Genomic DNA, 12,160 nt, shown 5'->3' with positions numbered 1-12,160 from the left:
AGTAATTTTGTATCCATAATTTGTATTATTTAGCATGTTGGATAGTGGGTTCAGAGCAAGGCAGAACCAGAAAGGACTTAATGAGTCTCCTTGGTATATTCGATGCTTAATCTGTATTGGCTGTGATGTGATATTAAGTGTGGTTTTCCAATTTTTCATTACTATGTTTAGGAACTGTATCAATTTAGGATCTACTTTGTATATTTCTAATATTTGTAGTAACCATGAGTGGGGTACACTATCAAAAGCTTTTTGGTAATCAATGTATGCATAGTGTAGAGACCTTTGTTTAGTTTTAGCTTAATGTGTCACCTCTGCATCTATTATCATTTGCTCTTTACATCCTCGTGCTCCTTTGCAACAGCCTTTTCGTTCGTCATTTACAATTTTGTTCTGTGTTGTATGTGTCATTAATTTCTGTGTAATGACTGAAGTTAATATTTTGTGTATTGTTGGTAGGCATGTTATGGGGTGATACTTAGCTGGGTTTGCTGTGTCTGCTTGATCTTTAAGTTTCAGATAAGTTATTCCATGTGCAAGTGTATCAGGGAATGTTTATGGGTCTGCAATGTAACTGTTAAATAATTTAGTTAGATGTGAATGTGTTGGGTGAACTTCTTTAGCCAGAAATTTGCTATTTTATCTTTTCCAGGGGCTTTCCAATTGTGAGTAGAATTAATTGCTCGGGTGACTTCATGTTGCAATATTATCACTTCAGGCATTTGTGGTATCATCTTGTATGTGTCTGTTTCTGCTTGTATCCACCGTGCATGCCTGTTATGTTGTGCTGGGTATGACCATATGTTGCTCCAGAAGTGTTCCATGTCTGTTATGTTTGGTGGATTGTCTATTTTAATCTGTGTGCTATCTATTATCTGGTAAAATTTCTTTTGGTTTGTGTTGAATGTTTGGTTTTGTTTCCTTCTAAGTCGTTTGGCCAATGCCTGTAATTTCTGCTTCTTTTCATCTAATTGCTTTATCACTTCTTGTTGTGAGATTCTACCTAACCTTTTTCGTTTTTTGTCTGATATTTCATTTCTTATAAATTGTGTTAGCTGTCCGATGTCTTTTCTCGGTTTTTCTATTCTGATCTGTAGCCTGTGTTGCCATGCTGGTTTTGTGGGTTTCTTCCGTGTGTTGGTTGGTTCTGATTTCTGCCTAGTGTGTATATTTAGTGTAGTGAGTGCTCCTATATAAACTAGTAGTTGTAACTCTTCCATAGTTGTGTTTTCATTTATTTTGTTGTGTATGATTGTGTTGATAGTTGTTATTGTTGTTTCGACTTGTGGGTTATTTGGTGGTCTATGCAAGAATGGTCTAATGTCTGTATTTGTGTCTTTGTATTCTATATATGTCAGCTGAAATTTTTCTTCTATATCTAACATGTGTGTCACATCATGTTCTATTTGTGCTTGTTCTGGTGGCCGTCTTAATCTGTCGTTTTCCTCTGATTGTTTAATTGATGCGTGGTGTTCTTTGTTTGTTTGCTCTGGGATGTATGAGTCCATTACTGTATTTTCTTCTTCTTCTGATTGCACATTATTTTGTTCCAGTATTTGTTGTACTTGTTGTTTGATGTTTTCTAATTCTGACTGGGGTATCCTGTTATTTTTTATTATTACACGGATCTGATCAGCTAGTGGTTGTTCTGGTAAAAATTTTAATTCTGGGTATCTGGTAATAAATGTTGTGTATACTTGTGATCTGTATCCAGTTGTGTTTGTTCCTAAGTTTGTTGCTTGGTAATAACAGAACATGAGCTGTCGGTTAACTTCATCTGGCCATCTCATCCTCTGTTTGTTTTCCTTCTAGGGTGGTTGCAGGAAGCATATCGTGCAAAACACCTCTATTTGGATTTAAATCATTTTCCGTGTGGCTAGCAGTGTCATTGCCATTGTGGACGGGCATAGGGTTCAAGTGTCATCCCCGACCATGACAGCGCTTGTCCGAGGCTTCATTAGTTCTGTCCTGAACCAACTAATCACACTAAAAGGGGGGTTAGTCCTATTAGTGGTTTGTTCTTTTCGTTGCCTTTTACGACTGGCAGAACATACCAGAGGCCTTACGCTTTTTGTAAAGTCAAGTATCACTGCTGAAGAAATATTTTCGTATCATATAAGACCAATCACTGCAGTCCACGGACAAAGATATGATTGTGTTTTATTGCAACATATACAGTATAACCCTGCTTCTACGTTCCTGAAATTAACGTTTTCCTGCCATTTATGTCATTTTTTATCGGTCCCAACAATGTTCCTATGCCCACAACATTAATTTGCACCCAATTTCGCATCAACATATTTTTCATTTTACCACAATTTATGTATTACGAAAAAATGACACTGGCATGATGTTGGCTGTCCAGTAGTGTTTACAAATATTGTGTGGTTATGTTTCTTGACACCACGGCACTCTACTTGGTGGATTTGAACTGGTGAACATGTAAAAGATGGAACAATTCGTGCCATATCTCCCGCCGCTGTCAAGCTCTACTTGGTGTTGTGGTTGATGGGAGTAACTAGGTTCGTTCCAATGAAGATATCGTGGCCTATCACAATCATTTCCAAACTGTCTCTTCTGCACAAAACAGTTTCGTGATTGTTGTGATCATCGTGACACCTTTGTCACACCACATTTAGTGTTTTTCGGTGTATGGCCACTAGGAGCACTAGTTTACACTGCCATTCACTTTGCGATGCTCAAATGTTTTTAGTTTAAACACAGCGCAGGTGACGTATTTCATTCATGCTGAGCAAAACTTGTCTCGAGAATTTATTCCCTTGTCAAGTGCCGTATTTACGTATGTATTTTTTGTGATGTTACACAAACAAACGGTGCGAGTGACAGCTTGCGTGTTTGTACGGTTAACTGCATAACTGATTAGGCACAGTACCCGAAAACCTCAAGAAGACGACTACAGTATAAGAGATGCAGAACAACACACAGCGATACACCACACAAAATACTTATGTACATATTTGCACTACACAACAAGAAAAAATACGTAACTAGTGCAGTATTTCATTATTTAAATAATGAATGGCAGTTGCTGGCTTTCAAAAACATCGATTATGACATATGAAATTGAGACAAACGTTCCTACTTCCCAGACAGTTAACAGTTCCAATTACATCAGCGGTTTTTATTACATGATAAACCTTCATTAGATAATTTGATGCCTGTTATGTACCTGTTGTTGTTGTTGTTGTTGTGGTCTTCAGTCCTGAGACTGGTTTGATGCAGCTCTCCATGCTACTCTATCCTGTGCAAGCTTTTTCATCTCCCAGTACCTACTGCAACCTACATCCTTCTGAATCTGCTTAGTGTATTCATCTCTTGGTCTCCCTCTACGATTTTTACCCTCCACGCTGCCCTCCAATACTAAATTGGTGATCCCTTGATGCCTCAGAACATGTCCTACCAACCGATCCCTTCTTCTGGTCAAGTTGTGCCACAAACTTCTCTTCTCCCCAATCCTATTCAATACTTCCTCATTAGTTATGTGATCTACCCATCTAATCTTCAGCATTCTTCTGTAGCACCACACTTCGAAAGCTTCTATTTTCTTCTTGTCCAAACTATTTATCGTCCATGTTTCACTTCCATACATGGCTACACTCCATACGAATACTTTCAGAAATGACTTCCTGACACTTAAATCAATACTGGATGTTAACAAATTCCTCTTCTTCAGAAACGCTTTCCTTGCCATTGCCAGCCTACATTTTATATCCTCTCTACTTCGACCATCATCAGTTATTTTGCTCCCCAAATAGCAAAACTCCTTTACTACTTTAAGTGCCTCATTTCCTAATCTAATTCCCTCAGCATCACCCGACTTAATTAGACTACATTCCATTATCCTTGTTTTGCTTTTGTTGATGTTCATCTTATATCCTCCTTTCAAGACACTGTCCATTCCATTCAACTGCTCTTCCAAGTCCTTTGCTGTCTCTGACAGAATTACAATGTCATCGGCGAACCTCAAAGTTTTTATTTCTTCTCCATGAATTTTAATACCTACTCCGAATTTTTCTTTTGTTTCCTTTACTGCTTGCTCAATATACACATTGAACAACATCGGGGAGAGGCTACAACCCTGTCTCACTCCTTTCCCAACCACTGCTTCCCTTTCATGTCCCTCTACTCTTATAACTGCCATCTGGTTTCTGTACAAATTGTAAATAGCCTTTCGCTCCCTGTATTTTACCCCTGCCACCTTTAGAATTTGAAAGAGTATTCCAGTCAACATTGTCAAAAGCTTTCTCTAAGTCTACAAATGCTAGAAACGTAGGTTTGCCTTTCCTTAATCTTTCTTCTAAGATAAGTCGTAAGGTCAGTATTGCCTCACGTGTTCCAGTGTTTCTACGGAATCCAAACTGATCTTCCCCGAGGTTGGCTTCTACTAGTTTTTCCATTCGTCTGTAAAGAATTCGTGTTAGTATTTTGCAGCTGTGACTTATTAAGCTGATAGTTCGGTAATTTTCACATCTGTCAACACCTGCTTTCTTTGGGATTGGAATTATTATATTCTTCTTGAAGTCTGAGGGTATTTCGCCTGTTTCATACATCTTGCTCACCAGATGGTAGAGTTCTGTCAGGACTGGCTCTCCCACTGTCGTCAGTAGTTCCAATGGAATATTGTCTACTCCGGGGGCCTTGTTTCGACTCAGGTCTTTCAGTGCTCTGTCAAACTCTTCACGCAGTATCATATCTCCCATTTCATCTTCATCTACATCCTCTTCCATTTCCATAATATTGTCCTCAAGTACATCGCCCTTGTATAGACCCTCTATATAGTCCTTCCACCTTTCTGCTTTCCCTTCTTTGCTTAGAACTGGGTTTCCATCTGAGCTCTTGATATTCATACAAGTCGTTCTCTTATCTCCAAAGGTCTCTTTAATTTTCCTGTAGGCGGTATCTATCTTACCCCTAGTGAGATAGGCCTCTACATCCTTACATTTGTCCTCTAGCCATCTCTGCTTAGCCATTTTGCACTTCCTGTCGATCTCATTTTTGAGACGTTTGTATTCCTTTTTGCCTGCTTCACTTACTGCATTTTTATATTTTCTCCTTTCATCAATTAAATTCAATATTTCTTCTGTTACCCAAGGATTTCTACTAGCCCTCGTCTTTTTACCTACTTGTTCCTCTGCTGCCTTCACTACTTCATCCCTCAAAGCTACCCATTCTTCTTCTACTGTATTTATTTCCCCCATTCCTGTCAATTGCTCCCTTATGCTCTCCCTGAATCTCTGTACAACCTCTGGTTCTTTTAGTTTATCCAGGTCCCATCTCCTTAAATTCCCACCTTTTTGCAGTTTCTTCAGTTTTAATCTACAGGTCATAACCAATAGATTGTGGTCAGAGTCCACATCTGCCCCTGGAAATGTCTTACAATTTAAAACCTGGTTCCTAAATCTCTGTCTTACCATTATATAATCTATCTGATACCTTTTAGTATCTCCAGGCTTCTTCCATGTATATAACCTTCTTTCATGATTCTTAAACCAAGTGTTAGTTATGATTATGTTGTGCTCTGTGCAAAATTCTACCAGGCGGCTTCCTCTTTCATTTCTGTCCCCCAATCCATATTCACCTACTATGTTTCCTTCTCTCCCTTTTCCTACACTCGAATTCCAGTCACCCATGACTATTAAATTTTCGTCTCCTTTCACAATCTGAATAATTTCTTTTATTTCATCATACATTTCTTCAATGTCTTCGTCATCTGCAGAGCTAGTTGGCATATAAACTTGTACTACTGTAGTAGGTGTGGGCTTCGTATCTATCTTGGCCACAATAATGCGTTCACTATGCTGGTTGTAGTAGCTTACCCGCATTCCTATTTTCCTATTCATTATTAAACCTACTCCTGCATTACCCCTATTTGATTTTGTGTTTATAACCCTGTAGTCACCTGACCAGAAGTCTTGTTCCTCCTGCCACCGAACTTCACTAATTCCCACTATATCTAACTTCAACCTATCCATTTCCCTTTTTAAATTTTCTAACCTACCTGTCCGATTAAGGGATCTGACATTCCACGCTCCGATCCGTAGAACGCCAGTTTTCTTTCTCCTGATAACGACATCCTCTTGAGTAGTCCCCGCCCGGAGATCCGAATGGGGGACTATTTTACCTCCGGAATATTTTACCCAAGAGGACGCCATCATCATGTAATCATACAGTAAAGCTGCATGCCCTCGGGAAAAATTACGGCTGCAGTTTCCCCTTGCTTTCAGCCGTTCGCAGTACCAGCACAGCAAGGCCGTTTTGGTTATTGTTACAAGGCCACATCAATCATCCAGACTGTTGCCCTTGCAACTACTGAAAAGGCTGCTGCCCCTCTTCAGGAACCACACGTTTGTCTGGCCTCTCAACAGATACCCCTCCGTTGTGGTTGCACCTACGGTACGGCTATCTGTATCGCTGAGGCACGCAAGCCTCCCCACCAACGGCAAGGTCCATGGTTCATGTACCTATATCATACATAATGTGCAAGGGGGTATCCTATATGTAACTTTTACAGCACAAAATGTTATTTCCCAAATTTTACATTTTCCTGTGTTTTATTCTATTTCTTTTCTCTTTTTTTATTTATTTTTTTAAAGTCCCTTGAACAGTGTAAAAGCAGGGTTCACTGTATGTAAAACAAAGGAAAGGAACCACTCACCTACAGCAGGTCAATGCATGGAGCACAGAAACACATATCAGAAAACAGCATTCACTCACACAACCACACAGACTCCCAAATGTACACTCCCTGCAATGGCCACAGGAGTGTACGTTTGGGTGTCTGTGAGGTTGTGTCTGTGAATGTGTGCACTTTTTTTGCTAGAAAAATGGCTATTGCTTGAAAGGTAGTGTGAACACTGTTCTCTGTTACGTGTTTCTTTGCTCCATGCATCAATCCGCTACAGATAAGTAGTGCCCTTTCCCTTATTTTACATACTGCTCCATCCAGACATTTCCGCTGCTGTTATACAGAAACATATATGTAGCATATATCGCTCATTATAAAGCATTTACTATAATCTGTGTAGAGTAACATGTATCTCACCCCTGGGTTTGCCTTCATCCTCCTGGTTGCTGATATCACTATCACTGCTCTCAGCCGACTCTCCTCCGCCAAAGTGACCTCCTGTTATCGATCCAGCAGGTGAAGGAACTGATGGTGCATTGTACACCTGAGGAACTTTGCAACTCAGTGCTGACCCTGTATCTGGCAGTTCAAGTAACACTTCTGTTTCACAGAGGTAGCACCATACACGCAACGTTGATAAATTCAGGTGTACACAGTGGCTACGATTGCTCTGAAACCAATTACATAAGGTAGTAAACAAAAAGATACTTTTATTTTCAAACTGTTGTGCTCATAGAACACAATGATGTTTACCTAGCACGATGTTGCAACAGCAGAACTATTTACGCACAACACACCAAGAATATTACACAAGACTTCTTATGAATTATAGTGAATCTTACAAAGGGAAAGCAAAATTGTTAACAATATTACAAAAACAGATGTGACAATAAATTCAATATGTTGCAGACAAAATAGTTATGTGACAATGTAAAGACAACAATGTAAGAATGGAGCGAAATACACAGAACTCAAATGACAAAAATTTTATATGTTAATGGAAGGGGGATCACTGCTGTCAGTTGCAGTGAGATGTTAAGCGGAATCAATGGCGATGAGCAAAAATGTGTACCAGACCAGGATTTGAACCCGGAGTCTCCTGCTTACTAGGCAGGTGCGGTAACCACTGAGCCACCTGGGACACAGTGTTATTGCAACTACACGGACTATCTTGGTTTGCCTCATGACTGATCCACACTCCCACTGAGCACCACCTATCTGCAGTCCCTGTCCATTATGCTCCCACCCACTACTCAGAGATACCCACAGGTGGTTGGGCATCTTTCGTGCATTCGCACTGAAGAAAGCGCATCCATTGCCCAGCCAGGCTTATCAATTATATGAACGTGTGGTATCTGTTCCTTCGAAAGAACACACACCACACAGATCCCGCAGCTATCAAACACGATATGTAAAGGCTGTATCCCAGATGGCGCAATGGTTGCTGCACCTGCATACAAGCAGAAGGTCCCGGTTCGAATCCCGATCTGGTGCGCATTTTCGTTCATCATCACTGATTCCACTTAATGTCTCACTGCAGCTGACAGCAGTGATCCCCCTTCCGTTTACACATAGTGTTTCACAGCTAAAAGGCAAGCTGTAACCTTGAAACTATGTGATGATGTTAGTCCTTGACATGTGATTTCAGGTTTCCCCGGAGTAGGAAAACCTAGAATATTTCTTGGGTATTCAGTCAGCCGGCATTGTCCAGAAGGTGCGATATTTCAGCAAGTTCACTTTTCGCCATCTTCAGGAATTCATCAGAAATGAGAACAAGAAGTCAGTTTGCCGAAATCTGTGAATGATATTTTATATTGGAAAAACTTATGTTGCTGATTTCTTGTGTCCAAAGTTTTATGTTTATCATGCCTTTAATCAACGAAATATAAGACGTCAAAGTTAAAACTTCATTTGCTGCGTGATTTTTAAGATAGTTTTCTTCAATTTATGTAGCATTTTTATCACATGTTCAAAAGTTTAACGACTGTTTGCGTGTGGGGGGGAGGGGAGGGGAGGGCACTTAAAACACATTGTTTTGAAGCTTTAAAAGAAAACGGTATTTGTAAATCAGGTGTTGAATAAATACTATTTTCACTTTCTCACCAAAATTGTCAACTTTTTGACAAATTTGCAGATTACTGGAAAATAGTAGGTGAATGAAATTTTGTATTCCACATGCTTGTGCAACTGAGCTACTGCATTTCAGGTTTTGTTTTCAGCATGTGTTTACGAGATATAAAAATCCAAAGTTTACATGTTTTTCATGCCACAATTTTCGTGCCCAACTATGATACAAATTAACTAGCACTGTTGGTCCACATTGGATAACCAAATACACTTTTTTCGGTGAACTTTCTAATGGGCCTAGTTTGGAGAATTTTATAGAACACAGTTCTTTGCAAAATCAGTATTGAAAAGTGGTACATAAACAAGACTTTATATCTGAGAACCTTGTGTCGTTAGGTTACTACATGTCAAGTTTCACATTCATCATACCTTTATTTCCTGAAATATAAGAAGCCAAACTTTGAAATATTTTGGGCAATTTTGTCTAAAATGTTCTGCCTGATGTGGCTTGTAAAAATTTTTCATTATTATTCTTAAGAGAAAGCTTACAGTTCCAGGAGATGACCAAATTTTATTTCTTTCAATAAAATATTGCCCAAGATATAACAGCTCAAAGTCACCTGAAATTCACGCTTGTTCTGTGCAATGTCGCACACTGAGTGTGGGTATACCTCAAACAGTGTTGCTTCGATTAGCGTTTAACTTTACCAATGTTCATTGGGGACGTGCGCGAATGTTAACATAAAATTTTGTTGAAATCCATGATGCTCGAGCAGGAGTTAACATGGAATGACCCAAGTTTCAGCTGAAGACACACATGGGAGCTTTCAACCGAAATGGCACCCGGTCTCAAAAACAGCTCAAGAAAACAGATGAGAAACTGACAGTGCCATCAAACGTTTAGAAAGCTGTTCCTGGAATTCTTTGAATGCTACAATGGATTGTTAAAAATCCTTGTTTCCCTTAACGCCTGTGAGCTTAGCGAAATGGATGGTGTTCCTTGTCACAAGTTCTCTTTTCCACAACGCAATTTTCTTTATACACACTTATACTTTTGCTATGAAATCAGAAATAATTGGTATCTTACCCTTGCAATGTCTTACTGACGGAATCTGCAGTCAGGCCTGCAATTCATTCCAGATCTAATTTTCGTTCTTCCTTTTCCTTCAGAAATTCTACAATAGTGGATCTTAAATTGAAAACTCATTCCAGGGATGACCTTTGACTTGAACGAAAAAATTCTGCAGTGATACGTAATGTCTCCATACTCTTTGTTCAATTCCATCAAAAACTGTTGCAACTGAAGATGTAATTGTGCGTGTGACTTCAGGAAATGGGTTATTCACATCACCAATTCAATCTCATTTTCCATGCCTGTATATTTAGTACCAAGTTCTCTTTGATTTACAGAACTTTGAGTCCCATACAAATAGTCTGTTGAACGTTGTAATTTTTAACTCTTACATTGTCAACTAAATCTTCACCGTGTTGTAATGTCACTTCATAACAAATATGTAGTATCCACCGATTATGCGACTAGACTACATAACATATACTGAGATTTCTTGCTAAGAGGAAATGTCATGCTATATAAAGAAGAACCAAGCAATGCCAAGATGTATCGAGCAGTGCCAAGACAGGCCAGACCTCAGCTCATATGCATACAGCACATTATACACACATGAAGGTTTGTGCACCATAGCTGACTCTGTTTCAACCCTTCTCCATCGATTTCTTTGTTTCTTCCCTTTCTTTAGGTTGACAACTACCATTTATTTTGTTTATAACTCTAGTTAATTTTCCATAATCCAAGTTCTACCACTTATTCATGAACTTCCAAAAGCAATATTCATCTCAACAGCTAAAGGATCAGTCAGTTATGTTCTTTCTAGGAATTCAGTTTCATAACTTAGATGAGTAACAATTATCATTCCTACAGTACTACTTGTCCCCATTCAAGTTCCTGGAGGTACCTCTCTCCTAGTTGATCACACAGTTTTAATTCATCAATTAGTTTTAAAAGAACACACACTATAATGCACAGAAAGAATTTCACTCTAGAAACATTCCTCTGTTTGAGGCTAAGGTTTTCTTAACAATATCCACTCTCACTCCCCTAATAATTTTCACCCAGTGAGGTATGAGTCATGTAAGTGAATATTATATTTTAACAGTGCATATTTCGCTGCAAAGTGAAACTGTCAATTCACATCATTACCAAAATATGTACATCATTATACACAAACAATTTGTCATATTCTTGAAGATAAGTAACAATACATACCACTTAGTAATACACTATTCAATTTTAAATAGGAAGTTATGAATATCAACTAAAAATGCAAACGGTTACGATTATTTATATTTTCAAATGATGATGATAACCACAACACTTTAGAGAGTATAATTCAAGGTAATCACACCAAGACAAATTTAAACATTTATTATAAGTCATGAGGGGTAATTAATATAAAACAGCAAATATATTGGTGGGGGAGGGAAAAATTAAGTACATGTGAAAAGTCAATGTAGATTTCGATCCAATGATGGAATATCCCACCTGGGGGATAGTAGATGTCCTGATAATGGTTTCAATGTTGTCCACCAAGAGAGAGCATAGTGGCACAGCTAACAGAGTATCCACCGTGTCTACCATTCATAAGAAATGCTTACAGCCAGAAGAATCAGTGAGGAGAATATGTGTGAAGCAAGCAAGCAACCCTGCCAAGGAGATGAACTCATGGTTCCTACAGCCAACTGAACAAGTTTGAAAGGGGTCAAATAATGGCCTTTCGAGTGGTGGGATGGTCCATTCACAGAATTGCCACACATGTTGGATGTGCTGCATCAGTTGTGCAACAATGCTGCTATCAGTGGTCATGTCAACATTTTCTACATCTACATCTACATCTATACTCCGCGAGCCACCTTACGGTGTGTGGCGGAGGGTACTTATTGTACCACTATCTGATCCCCCCTTCCCTGTTCCATTCACGAATTGTGCGTGGGAAGAACGACTGCTTGTAAGTCTCCGTATTTGCTCTAATTTCTCGGATCTTTTCGTTGTGATCATTACGCGAGATATATGTGGGCGGTAGTAATATGTTGCCCATCTCTTCCCGGAATGTGCTCTCTCGTAATTTCGATAATAAACCTCTCCATATTGCGTAACGCCTTTCTTGAAGTGTCCGCCACTGGAGCTTGTTCAGCATCTCCGTAACGCTCTCGCGCTGACTAAATGTCCCCATGACGAATCGCGCTGCTTTTCGCTGGATCATGTCTATCTCTTCTATTAATCCAACCTGGTAAGGGTCCCATACTGATGAGCAATACTCAAGAATTGGACGAACAAGCGTTTTGTAAGCTACTTCTTTCGTCGATGAGTCACATTTTCTTAGAATTCTTCCTATGAATCTCAACCTGGCGCCTGCTTTTCCCGCTATTTGT

At 39.3% G+C, this 12,160-nt stretch overlaps 1 protein-coding gene across 1 annotated transcript in view; it reads right to left on the bottom strand.

The window, feature by feature from the left end:
- The window catches only part of LOC124802705 (ubiquitin carboxyl-terminal hydrolase 20), a 185,593-nt gene that overhangs the window by 159,411 nt on the left and 14,022 nt on the right, over positions 1 to 12,160 (bottom strand). Inside the window, exon 4 of the mRNA XM_047263658.1 lies at positions 7,064 to 7,316. Within this exon, the coding sequence (XP_047119614.1) occupies positions 7,064 to 7,316 (253 nt within the window). The remainder of the gene's footprint in view (positions 1 to 7,063; positions 7,317 to 12,160) is intronic.

This window comes from Schistocerca piceifrons, chromosome 6 (assembly GCF_021461385.2).
Source record: "Schistocerca piceifrons isolate TAMUIC-IGC-003096 chromosome 6, iqSchPice1.1, whole genome shotgun sequence".
NCBI lineage: Eukaryota > Metazoa > Arthropoda > Insecta > Orthoptera > Acrididae > Schistocerca > Schistocerca piceifrons.
This window is presented reverse-complemented; position numbering and strand designations above follow the sequence as displayed.